Here is a 13,926-nt window from a genome sequence, read left to right as displayed (position 1 = left end):
ACTTTATATTTTGACGTTTGAATTTTATTTGCTTTTTAATAGAACTCTAAGGCAGGTTATGATGTAGAAGTAAAGATAATTTTAACCCAATGGGTAATTCCAAGGAAACTTCACAAAATAGATATATTCCAGAGTTTTTCTTAACATTTAACTATATGGTCCAGTTCACCAAGGAATTATAATTACATAGATTGGAAGATAATTCTTAGTTATGTTAAGGTGAAATTGACTAAAAGAACAGGCTGAGAAATCAGGGTAGAAGGATCTAAAAATAGGAAGGAGATGGTTTGTATATGAAGTGATGCCCAGGACTCCACATGTTTCACTTAAGATATCTAATAGCCAAGAGGGAAACATGGTCAGTCACAGAGGTTGAAGCATTTGTAAAATTAAAATGAGAACAGATGAGTTACTATATCTGGAGTCAGGACCAGAAAATTCTCCTGTGTATATAGTTCTGAAAAATGTGCCAACCATACTGGTTCTATAATTACAGTGTAAAGATCCTTGGGGCTTTTTCTGTTAATGCAGGGACTAACATCAAGTTATGATTGAGTTCTTTTAGGTGGACATAAAGTAATTTGCTTAAGTAGTGTGCAGTAATTATGCCAAGATCTATAGGAAATAAATCCTTGCAAGGAAATTTAAGAAACATTAGAATGTAGGTACACTGGGAACTATGTTGATTGTGAATTTTATTCATGATACAAAGGAGGTTTTGGAAATTCAATCAGGTATTTGCTTTGGTTTAAAATTAATATTTGATTTATTCAAGTTGCAATATCAAAACCTAGTTTTTAAAATTTTTAAATTTGGCTTGCAAGTCATTTTTAAGGGATTTTAAACCATATTTAGTTCCTGTTTACAAAGTTAGCTAAACATCTCTAGGCATTTAAAATTACATTTATGAATTTTTTATATTTGATTTCCAATTTAAGTACTATTATTGACAAACTGACAGTCTTCTAAAGTACTTAAGAAATTTTTATGCGTTGATTCTAAGTGTATTTTATAAGCATTGTGAACCCTAAGTTTTCTTCTTTCTCTCTCTTTCTTTTTCTTTTCTTTTTTCTTTTTTTTTTTTTTGTTGTTGTGATTGAGCAATACTAGGGATTGAACCCCTGGGGCACTCTACCTCTGAGCTACATATCCAGCCTCTTTTATTTATTTTTTTAATTGTGAGACAGAGTATTGCTAAGCTTCTGAGGTTGCTCACCAATTTACAATCTTCCTGCCTCTGCCTCCCATGTTGCTGGGATTACAGGTGTGCACCATCATGCCTGGCTTATGAATCCTAAATTTTCTAATGCTGCTCATAACCCAATCTTCTCATGGTTGAAAGATAAGTTTCCCATTTAGCAAAACAACTCTCATCTCAGGCAACTGAGTTTACTTTCTCCTAAAGCCATAAAATCTGATTTCCCCTGTACTGATCAAGTAATTGATTTAATCACATTATGTAATTCTGGAGGTTACCTACTTAATTAACATGTATATGGTCACAGATATACAGATTTTGGCTGAGAAACTGATTAGAGTCCTGAAGGAAACTGTAAATGAAAACTCAGATGTTTATTGTTATTGTGTCACAGACACTGCAGTGTGAAGACAAAAACTTTCACGTGTCCTTTCTCTCCAGATCCAGCTTGTACCCACGACCTCATGGTTCTACCCACAAAAGTCTGTCTACAGCCAGTTTGTCATTTGAGTAGATATTACATTTCCTTTGGCTTTTAGGCTATGAAGATCTCTTCTATCAGACTCCACAAACAGCTGACAGTGAAAGAATCCTGAGATGTTTAAATGTCTTTCTCTTTCATCTGAATCCAAATTCTTTATCTTCCAAATTCTCAATGTCACTCTTCCTAGAGTTTCAAAAGACATTTTATTGAGTTTAAGATATCTCATGTATTCTCAGGCAACCACTACCTCTCAAAATAGTCTGGTGGCATTGCTGAAAAGCCATTCCTGGAATATAAACAGCAGAATTTGGACTTTGCACATTGAGTATGGGAGTACAGAATGATCTTAACCTAAAGAAGGCTAAGGTAGCTGTTTGGCTGCATCAAGAAAGCACTACACTAAAACAAATAGCAAAGTTATATTTCAAAGGCCAGATAGATAGTTTCAAGATTGTATGTATACAGAAATAAAAATGAATCACTTAATATTCTTTCAGTGATTCTCAAATGACATGTAATTTATACAACAATAAATTCAAACTTAAGAGATTAGAAAATAGTCATAATCTTCTATTAGTTCTGAAATGGCAAGAAATCAGTTTCCTAGAAATTTTATAAATACTACTTGGGGCACAAAATTGATCAGCCCTTATATAAAGAAAACCAACTATTAATAGAATTCAAAGTGAACTCCATAGGCAGATTCCTAACAAAAATGCTGTCAGAGGTGGAAGTTATGTAACTTGGTCTCAAATTATCATATTTGATTCAGTCCATCTTCCCCATATAATGCTAAAACAAAGTAGTAACTGGAAGGCAAGCCATAGGGCCTTATTTGAATCATCTGGCAGTCAGTATGGTGTCTAGTCAGGGAAACAATCACCATGGATGTCACATAGGAGCAGCTTTCTTATGTAGGGATGACTTATAGTCACACAGATCTCTACAGGGTTCCCAGGGCTCAAATGAACATCTAGAAATCTTAAGTCCTGAAACAGCAGAGCTAATCAAATTAAAATGGAATTAAGATGTGTCTAAAAGAAAATATACCAAATATGTTGGGGTTTTTTTCCTATTTTTAAATTAATTCTAAGTATAAAAGTAATATATAAATGCATAAGATTACATAAAATATGTTATATGAAAAAAATTCACATTACACATAAGATTAAAGTACCTTTTGACCGACATCCCCTAATCTAATAGTCTGGTAGGAAGTGTGTCTTTACAGTTTTTCTAAGCAACTATTTACCATTAGGAAATGTATAATCTTTAATGTTACTGTTTTCTGAATATTTTAAATGAATGATACATGTTGTTTTACAACTTGCTTTACTCAGTGACTTGCTAATCTCTGTATGTCAAAAAATAAAGACATTTGAGTACTTATTATGTAGTAGTCACTCTTCTAAGCACTCAGATCTATTAATGCATTTAATCCTCATAACAATGCAGTGATTATGTTATGCTATTATCATTCAGGTTTGCAGTTGAGGATCCTGAGAGACCTCTGAGAAGTTAGGTAAATTGCCCAATTTTGTGATAGAGATGCTTGTTCTGGATTCTATTCCAGGAAGACTAACTCCAGGTCTACTCTCAGAGTAACCATTTTACACTGTCTCTGTGAGTTTCATAAATCTACCTCCTGAATGCAATACGCATCAACCCAAATCCCAGTGGGCCCATCTTTTAGAACTTGCAGTGACTGTGAATAATATGCAGATACTGTTCAAGTTTTAAAATGGCACCAAGTGCCTCATTATGCTCCACTTTTCAGTTGACAGCAGCATAAGTGAGGTATGACTGTTTTTGAGGGGAATAATGCACATATGAATGTGGAGCAGACCCCATTGTTATGCTCCTCCATTCCCCTGGTTCCTTTGCTGCCTGTATCTGATCCTTGGGCAACATTCCATTTACGTCAAAAATAACGTCAATCCAGTGAAAAAAACTGAATGACTCACAGTATTACTGTAGGGAACTAGTCTCTGTGTAATATGATATATAACATCCTAATTTCATAGAGCATTTTTCATAACAGCTGCTAAAATCGTAATCAAATCCATTAAATTCTTTTAAAGACTCCAATTTGAAACTATTCTAAAAAATGCAGGTGAGGTCCTGCCCACACAAACTGCTCCATCATTAACTCCTGCATATCTCCTCAGAATGTATTTGCCTGTACCTATTGATCACTTGAGTCTGCTCCTCTTTTGTATTTCTAGCTGTATTTGAGTCAAAGGCAGGTTATTTAACTGACTAGAGGATCTGAAAGATAGAATAAATAAGAAATCAGAGGAGGAAAAGGAAATTTTTCTCTTGACCCTCATGGACGACAGAACAAGGTATATTGCAAAGAAAGAAGGGAAAAACTGAGGTCTTGCATTTGGGGAAGCAGTGTTGTATTATTAAGATCTTTCTCTAGGGAATGAGTGACAATGAGGAACATGGCTACCTAAGCCCTTACATCTAGCAGCACTTAACTTAAAAATATTGAGCCTGTTGTATTTCTCCTGTTACACTGCCATCTCCAAAACTGACAGCTAATGTTTTTTAATAAGAATTTTATTCCTTTGATAAATACAAAGCCAAATAAAATCCCTGTTTTTTTCTTTCCTGTTGCTATATAATTCTATGAGTTTACATAGTTAGTCCCTGACATGTATTTTTCTTCAAAACATAAAACCAAAAAGAGAATTCAAGGAAAGCAGAAGAATGTGTAGTTTATTTCCATATGTAAGAATGACCCTCCAGAAAGAGCATAGGTTTCTAGGCATGATCACTTTCCAGTCTCTTCCATAGATAACTTAAGGTACAAGTTAGTACACGAGTAGCCTTCTCTGAGCCTCAGTTTTCTTATGTGAAGAATAAGCTTGGACCAGAATCCCAATGTTCTCTTGAGGTGTAACATTCTGGTTCTTATATTTCATGATGGCAAAAGATAGACAGATCACACTTCTGGTTACCCAGCAGCATAAGTCTCGTGCATTTTCCTCCCATCTACACATATCTCTTCTAATACTCATTAGAATGTTACTTACAGTGTCTTTTGTCTATGCATCTTATGGATAGTGCTCCTTCCAGCTTCATTCTGGTATAAGTGCTGTTGAAGTCAAAGTTCTCAGCACCATTTCATTTTTCTGATTCTCAAAAAGAAAAAAAAATCAGAATGGAATATAAATTACTGGCTTGTAATCCACAATCACTGCTCTAAAGTGGCTCTGATATTTGCTTTCAGACTCTCAAAAACTGGTAAGTGCATGCAATGTGTTGTAATGGGTTTAAGGCATGCTTTTCAGATGCCAGCTAAACATATCACTAATAGACATAATTTTGTGAGTGGGCTCAAGCAGTTTGCACCTAGTCAACTGATGTTAAAGCAAATATACCATACTGCCATTTTGAGTTGTCTAAAAGCAGTACCAGGGAAATTACTGAATATTAGTAGAACTTGGAATCTTAGAGTAGATTCTCGGCAATCTTAAGTCCTGCTAATAAGACATTTTCATTTCTCCTCATTTTATTTGTTCAGTAGCTAGTGATGGAGCAGCTACTGCAGTGCAGTCTTGGATGTGGGTGTTCTGCTGGGTCCTCTAGGGTCAGAAATCCATTGCAAAAGGAACCATGTTTACAAAAATGAGACAGACTTCTTCCTTGGGTCTATCACCAAGTAACTAGTTATCAAACCAACCAGACATGAAATCATCTGAGAAGTAGTTTGTTCTTTAGTTCTCAACATATCTTTCTTTTTTCCTAATAAACATATGAAAGATAAATGGCAATATTCATATGTAGACTGTGAAAGATCTGAGTTTCCTAGATTAGTCACATCTTGTATGATTTTAAAACTTAAAATAGTGGACTCTGGTGGCATTAAAATCTTAACAGTAGTAACCTTTCAACATTAGCTAAATTGGAGTGGGTAGCCAGTAGCATGGGAGTCAAGATACCATAATCATCATGGCTGCTCAGCTAGCTTTGTAGAGAAGGGTAAGCTACTCTGGTTTTCTCAGCTTCGGGAGTGGAAAATATCCACTTGCATTCTGTCTCACAAAGCTGTAATGAGAAACAAATGAGGTGAAGAATGTGACAGTATTTTGTATTGTAGATCATACAATCCAAATATGAGACAGAAAAGATGTAAAACGTGCATGTACTGCAGCTTTTCTAATTATATTATTGCTTTCTTCTATGTGATGTTCTGCATTTTATATGTAAACAGAGCTTGCAAGGTTGACTTTCTCCCAATTATCACAACTAATGAACTCTTAATGGGCAGCTGTGAATATAGATTTTATTGGAAGGAGGAAATTAAAGTGATCAAGGAGATTATTTTTTCTCCATTGGCATGTAAAAAAGTAAAGAGAATACTAATTAGAAAATATCTAGTTGTTCTTTATGTATACTTGCATGGTCTGACTTTTCTGATTACTCTTTTTTTATTCAAGTAAAGGAAATGAATAGTCAAAACCTTGTGTAAATGTTGTCATTTGATGGATATATCTTCTGGGTAAAAATATATTTACTTGTATTTGTTAAAACCGTATGACAAATACTCCATTTCATGAATAAGAGACACAACATGAGATGCTTCCATGTTTTAGTTTTATTGTGTAGTTAGAACACATCTTTATAATAATGCTATAAAAGGAATTACCTGGGCTAATGTTACTGGAAGAATTTGTTTTATTCTGTTAATACCTTTGCATATGTTTTCTAGAACTCAGGTTTTTTTCTCATTTTTAATAATTTAAATCCAGAAGCATTTAGTTACTAATTCCTTGAATCTGATTTCATTTGATGATTGCCATCCTGAAAAGATTAAATAGTATTAAAGATCAAAATACTTTATTTTGAAGGAGTGATTCCATATGCAGATGTAAGAAATAGTAACATTCCAAATAAATGCAGGCAAAATATGCTTTCTGAAACTAATACCTAGATATGTTCATGAGTAAAGTTTCCTTGTCCTCTTTAGAATATTAATTTCCATGTCCTGATTAAAGTCTAGGTGGCACAATTAAAGGTGGTAAGAGACAGACTAATGAGGACCACATTGGACTCTTCTTTTATTACTTCATTGTCTTTCTGTTCCGATTTCTCTCTCTCCCACTTCTTTGTTTTCCTCCTCCTCCCCGCCTCCCCTTTTCCTCCCTCTCCCCTTGGAGTATTTTTATTTAAAGACTTAAACATTTTCCTGGAAAACCAGCATAGTTTCTGTTGAAGAGAGAAAGTATTCAGAAAAAGAAATGAGACAGAAACATAGACAAATAACCTAGAATATAAACTTAGAAGTTAATGAAAGAAAAGAAAATGTTTTTCCTACTGCATCCATAATGCTAGTACTTATTGTTGTTTAATTTTTATTCATGTGGCCAGATCTGGTTTTATTTCTTCAACTATCTTAAATTTTCTGGTTAAATCAATTCTGTAATTCTGTTCTGATCTTTCTACAGCATTCAAAGAGAAACAAGTTAGGTTTCAGAACTGGGGTAGAAAAATATATTAAGACCAAAGTGATACAGCCTATCAGAAATTTGGAATAGAAAATTCATGCCCATGGTCACCTGCTATTGTCCACACATGATCTTTGCAACCTCACTTTTTTATCTTTAGGATTTTTAAGATCTACCCACTTTGATACACTTTCACCTGGTAACTGTGACTACAAACACTCCAACATGCATACATGTAAATGAATGCAAATCAGTGCTTTTTATAATTATGTTGTAGGAAAATGTTATGCTCTTGGAATGTTTGATTTTCATTATTGCCTTGGTCATCTTTAGTGTTGGTTTCTCAATTTCTCCTAAACCCTACTAATGTCTTTGTTATCTGTGGGCTATCAGGCTGTAATGGTTATCACCTCTTTCCTGGTGTTATTGATAAGCTTGATATTTTGTTTTCAGTGTCTGTTGTCTATCTTTTCCAAAGGTTTCTCTCACTAATTATTTTGCATCGTTCTTTTCTTAGACTTGAACGAAGCAGTCCCAGAAACAGAACGCTTGGATTCAAAGGTCCTAAAAACTCGAGCCCAGCTTTCCGTGAAGAACAGGCGGCAGAGGCCCACTAGGACAAGACTCTATGATAGTGTCAGTTCAACAGATGGGGAGGACAGTCTAGAGCGAAAGGTGGGTATCCTTGACAGTTCTCAGACTTGTGCTAGACTCTTTCATAATTCCTATAGCTTACTGAAGATAATGGTTCTTTTGCAACCAGAATCTATGCCCTAGCTGGAAACAACTGGAATAGCTCCTGTCTTTGTCTCCTGAATTTACACAACTTCTTATATTATCATAATTCAAACTTTTTTCTCTATTCATTCATCAAACTAGCCATGAATGTTATCCATATTGTCATATTTCATGATGGTGCTTTTGATATTCAGCTGTTATTTTTACCTAGTAGGAAATAATGAGTGTATAAGTAATTGTTTCTGTATGTTTTGGGTATTTGTGTAGATTCAGCATTAATATGGTGAATTGTTATGAACGATGCCTTCCTTTTGGTAAACCAACAAACAAATATTCCTTTTCATGGGTATTCACTAAAAAAAGGTTGGTCTTATTTCAAAGTAAGTATTGCATAGAACTGATCACAATGGCATAACCTCCTGTATAATCTCTTATACCAACAGCCTTCAAACAGTCTCTATAACCTCATGCATATTACCAAATCAGTTCCGCCCAAGGGTCTGAGAACTTCTTCTCCAGAATCAGATTCTGGGGTTCCACCCCTCACTCCAGTGGCTAGCCATGTGCCCTTCTCGCCTGACCACATAGCAGAGTTTCAAGAAGGACCGCTGCACCCAGAAAGGGGGCCTTTCTCCTCTGTTTGGGGAGACACTTCGCTTTCCTCTCCTTCAAAATCTGATCATGATATGGAAGAACCTCCTTGCCCCCATCAAGCTACCAGAAAGAAAATATTACGAGAAAAAGGTATTGTTAATTTTGTTGTTGTTGTTCTGCTTTTGCTTTGTGTGACTTAGCCAACACTCCAATTTGTGCAGTTTAAAAATGACTTGTCTCATAGTCATAAGTCCTCTGTCTTCTCAAGCTAATAATATTACTTTCCTTTTACCTTATGGGATAAGAGCAATCTCCACTCCCATGTATTTTGTGTTATTTGTTTTAATCTTTTCCTGTTCATTTAGAGTTTTTATTCCTTTGGCTCTCTACAAGTTTATTATTGAAGGAAAGTCTTTGAATGACCTTCTAAAGATTATGTAGAATAGCAGCTCATAGTTTCAATAAACACTAACATCATCACAGAGAAAAAATAATATATATTGAAGATCAAAGTGATGTAGGTCACAACCCATTGATTGATTCTTATTCCAAATACTTTTCGTAATAACAATTTATATTACAGTGAGTGTAATAGAATAGCTGTAATAAAGATAACACAGGGAGGCTGGTCAAATAAATTAAATTTTAAAATAGGCTCTTAGAATTACACCAAAATTTTATAGCAGCATTAGTAGACTTTTGTCTTTTTAATTATATATTTTACTTTATAGAAACAATAAATTATTGATTAAACAAGCTAACCAATGTTGAGAGGTATAAGGCATAGGTTTATTCTCCTTCCTGTTCTGATGTTTTTATTTAAAGTAAACTAAGTAAATTTGGTTGTATTATCTTTCACATTTGAAAAGAAATCTACATATACACATTCAAATACTTTTTGACATATGTAAATGAATAAAATACACTGAAATATAACAATAGGGATGAATCTCTGGAATAAGACAGCAACTTAAAAAACAAGTTACAGAATATATATAGTTTTATTTACATAAAGTTAAACAAAACTATTTAGGTCATCAGATTCTGGGGTTCCACCCCTCACCCCAGTGACTAGCCATGTGCCCTTCTTGCCTGACCACATCACTATACAAACAAACTTTTGAGGTCCCAAATGGGAATGGCAGGAGTGGTCCTTGGGAGGGATGTGCCAGGGACCCCATTCTTGTCAACTGCAGTTCATCAGGCTAGGTGACAAATGGGTGTTTTGTTTTAATGATGTTTGCTTATATTCTCTGCCTATTTTATAAGTACTCTCAACTTCTGCAGTCAATAAACAACAACAACAAAAACTTCACATACAAAGGTAATGGCTGGACTTTATCTTTAATATACAAGTAGTTCCAAAGAACTGATTTTTTAAATGTAAAAAATAAGCTAATGATAGAAACTGTTAAATCCTTGAAGATAAAATGCACATTATTTATAAGATATGAAAAGATAATCAACCTCATTAATGATCAAGACATGATCATTTAAATTACATATCTAATTACAAAAATTTGTCAGAATGCTAACATCTTCAGACTGAAATTTGATCAGTCAATGCTGGTAAGTAACAGTGTGAGACACTCATACACTGCAGGTATGATTATGCATCACCACAGTTTTTAAAACTCTACTAATTTTTCTCCACCAGATCAGGAATTGTAATCTTTCCACAAACATTTTGTAAACATAGAAATACACGTGCCTGTAGAGCTCACACATCTTCACAACTTTTGGTCAGTATTCAATTGTTATTCCTAATTTTTTTCTCCTTGGTTCCCTTTCCTGAATCTGTGAGCCGCTACAGTTTTCTTTTACATACTTTTCCTAACTTCAGCTCTTCTTAAAGGAGGCAATACTTGAGTATTAGGGAGTACAGAGTACCAGTGGAACCTGTTAAAGCAGTGGTCAGTTGACTGTGATGCAGGCCTACTCTCAAAAGAATTAAAGACTCCAGAAATTTTTATTAATTAACCCAAAATATGGGGTTTGGTCGCACTTTCATAGAGATACAATTGTAGCAAGCTCACTATTATCTTTTCAAAAAAAGATATGTATAGACTCTGATCCATAAAAAGGCAAAATGGCAGATGAACATCCTTTGGAGCTAATAGTTAATAATTTGAGATCCACTGTGTGAATTTATAAGATATGGCTTGCTGTCTGAGGGAAATCACATCGTAATAACACATGAAATCTCACCCAAAGACTTTTATAAGTAGTTAAGCCCTGTCTAGATTATTTATCTCTGCCTTTTACTTCTAAGTTATTTATGATTCTTTGAGGTTAGTAGATATTTCCTCTCAGATTGGACAAGTAGTCCCTGGATATGAATTGTGCTTTAGGGTCCTTTAGCAGTAGCATAACAGTAAAATATGAGAATTTCACCTCACCTCTGATGCCTCCCTTTCTTCCTTTGGAATTTAGCAGGGCAAAAGACAAGAGGTGGGAAGTCTCTCTTTTCCAGAGACCAAGTACTTGGGCTTTCTCATTTTCAGTTCTGCTGGGCTGGTCAGAGTTATATATAACAAAGCAGGAGCAGTGAATTGAGCTTTGATAAAATACTAACTTTATAAATAGTCAGTGACTCGTATGGTGACCATTGCTAGGTACTAATGGTGGATAGATGAAAGCAGTGTCAAAGCCTCCCATTCTCTCATAACCTAGATACAAGTTTCCAGCCTCAAAAGAGTTTTCTGTGCCTTCCATGTTCATTTGATGTTAATCCAGTTATTCAAGTGTTCACTCAGCAGTTGCTGAGTACTGGCTGTGTCAGGCTTCATGGTGAAGCTGAATATACAGAAACAAACAGGATTCTGTCCTTTCCCTCAAGGAGTGTGCCTACTAAAGACAGTCTGTCTGCTGTCATCTCCTCCCCCTCCTCCCCCTTCCACTTCCCCTCCCCAACCCTTTCTATTCTGGAACCTCCTGCTAGCTTGCTCCTCTGGTGACCTTGCTTCTATGAACCCCCACTGACCACCACTGGCAACAACTGGAAGACACTGTGCTTCTTGTCTTTCCACACTTGAACAGTGTCAAAGAGGGAAACCATTCAGCCACTGACTCAGACATAGTCCTGTTGCCAGACAGTGCCTTGGGGAGTTAAGGGTCTGACTTCAGTTTTCTAAATCCAGAATCCCAATAATATACCCGGCTTCACTCAAGCTCAGGGTGACTGATTCATGCTGTTCAAACCTACAAAACACTGATTCCCAGAGCAGAAGGCTGATTTACTTTAGGAAGATCAGGTGACTTATTAACAAACATCCTTTATTTGTTTTGTTCTGTCTTGTCTAGTTGGTAGGTTCAGAAAGTTGCTCAGTGAACATAAAATTAGAGTCAAGTTTACTGGATGTGGACACAGATCATGGCCATTGGCCTATGAGCATGCTGGTGACCTGCTTGTTTCACTATAAGCACCACTAGCCTGCAGCTCTCCCACAGCCCTCCCACCTAGTTTCCAAAAAATAGACCTTGGTGTCATTCAGACTTTAGGGAAATCCTGTGTTCCTTTTGTTAGGATGTTGCAGAGGCTGATGCAGTATTGATGAACAGAGTGGGATAATGTTCTATAAAACCCTTGTGCTCCTTGCTGTGTGAAACTGGTCTGCTATTCTGACCTGGACTCAAGCTGTGTCAAAACTTCACATTCTCTCATTACCTTGATATAAGTTTCCAGCCTCAAAGAGTTTCCTGTGCCTTCCATGTTCATTTGACATGACTCAAGAGAGGTTAGGTATGGTTAACCTATGGTTTCCCTCTTGGTGTATATTTATGTGTGTGGTTCTTACAATTCATTAGTTCATTAGTGAAGAAACTAAAAAAGGACTTAGTGATATTCACAGGGACAGACTGGATCTCATGCTTACAATTTCATCTAACACCACACTCCAGGAAAATCCAGATCCTTCTTCAAAACCCAGTTTAATTCTCACCTCATTAATGAAGTCTTAGGCCCAGTCACTCCATTTCCAGGCAGAGTGCATTATTCTTTTCTCTCTGATTTCAGAGAATTTTTCACTGCTACTTCTGCCTCCATCACCTTACGTGCAATAAGTGATTTAACAATCAGTGTGAGCCAAAATTGCCTCACATATTAAGCCTTGCATTTTTGGTCCCTAAGAGAATATGACCTGTAAATGATATTTAGTAATTTTCTGGATGAAGTACTATCATACTCCAGACTACTAATGCAGCTGTCTAGGACAGGATCCATAAGCAGAGCCCTGCCACTTCCTGGTTTGTGAATGAGGATTTATTATAATGCAGCCATACTCTTCCAGCTACATATGCTTACTTCCAGGCCACAGTGGCAGAGTTGAGTGTTTATGACAGAGACTGTGTATCTCACCAACATAAAATACTTATTCCCTGTCTCATTATAGAAAAATCTTCTTGATTTCTAGTCTAGAAGTATCTTTCCACTCCACATTGCTGGATAAACTCTGAAGATGGCTTAGTCACTGGTTGCCATTTATTTAGAATTTTTAAATAATATTCTCAATATGCTCAAACTGGAGTTGGGTTTTTCCTTAAATTTTTGTCAGTACCACAATGGCATGTCATCATTTTTCCTCAAATTTGAGGGACCATAGAAACACTGGGATAGAAAGAGTCCCATTATAACTAGCTTAATGATAAGTCTCTAACAGAATGTCAGTTAAATTAGAGGAAGTAAAGATTTTTTTTTTCCCTAGAGGTCTGTATAACAAGATTTTATGGCAATAGGAACCATAAAAATACTTTCCTTATTCCTCTTATATAAGCACCCTAATAATAAAATTTTTGTCTCTAGGCTTGCATAGCAATGGACCTTTGACCAATCAAAGTTAAGTAAATTAAACACTATCAGTTTTCTGCTTTTAAATACTAGAGATTATTATTCTAAGCTTATATAGTTAGTAGCACACTGCCTGACACAGCATGCCTTTAAAAATCTTTATTGAAGTAATATATGGTAAATAGTATTTAGCTTTCTAAAACCTTTGCAGGATTCACTTCTTATTAAAATATTAGACTAGGCCTCTGTAACGATAAATATGGTAAAACTATATCATTGCTTAGAGGAGAGAGAGGTGACATCCAGCTAAGGTTGGTAAATAAAACTTGACAAATAAAATACAACTAAAGTAACCATTGAAAGACTTTAAAGGAAGAAAGAAAGAAAGAAAGAAAGAAAGAAAGAAAGAAAGAAAGAAAGAAAGAGAGAGAGAGGGGGAGGGAGGGAGGGAGGGAGGGAGGAAGGAAGGAAGGAAGGAAGGAAGGAAGGAAGGAAGGAAGGAAGGAAGGAAGGAAGGCAGGCATGAAAGGCAGAGTGGACATTCACAGAGACAGACACAACGACATAACCTGCATGAGAAGGATGGTGCTATCCCAGCTGGCTGAAGCAGTTTGTTTATGCAGGGGAATTGTTGAGCATCAGAGTGAACAGGTAGTAGGTTAAGTCTATA

At 35.7% G+C, this 13,926-nt stretch overlaps 1 protein-coding gene across 14 annotated transcripts in view; it reads left to right on the top strand.

Annotated features, from left to right (window-relative positions):
• The window catches only part of Ppp1r9a (protein phosphatase 1 regulatory subunit 9A), a 296,248-nt gene that overhangs the window by 257,671 nt on the left and 24,651 nt on the right, over positions 1–13,926 (top strand). For 10 of the 14 annotated variants that reach the window (XM_078040394.1, XM_040291524.2, XM_078040395.1 and 7 more), the window contains 2 exons: positions 7,656–7,813; positions 8,320–8,620. In XM_078040394.1, coding sequence (XP_077896520.1) covers positions 7,656–7,813; positions 8,320–8,620 — 459 coding nt within the window. The remainder of the gene's footprint in view (positions 1–7,655; positions 7,814–8,319; positions 8,621–13,926) is intronic. The other 4 variants (XM_078040403.1, XM_078040402.1, XM_078040405.1 and 1 more) reach the window with 1 other exon arrangement.

This window comes from Ictidomys tridecemlineatus, chromosome 2 (assembly GCF_052094955.1).
Source record: "Ictidomys tridecemlineatus isolate mIctTri1 chromosome 2, mIctTri1.hap1, whole genome shotgun sequence".
Taxonomy (NCBI): domain Eukaryota; kingdom Metazoa; phylum Chordata; class Mammalia; order Rodentia; family Sciuridae; genus Ictidomys; species Ictidomys tridecemlineatus.
The sequence above is the reverse complement of the archived record's forward strand: the minus strand, read 5'-3'. Positions and strand labels throughout refer to the sequence as shown.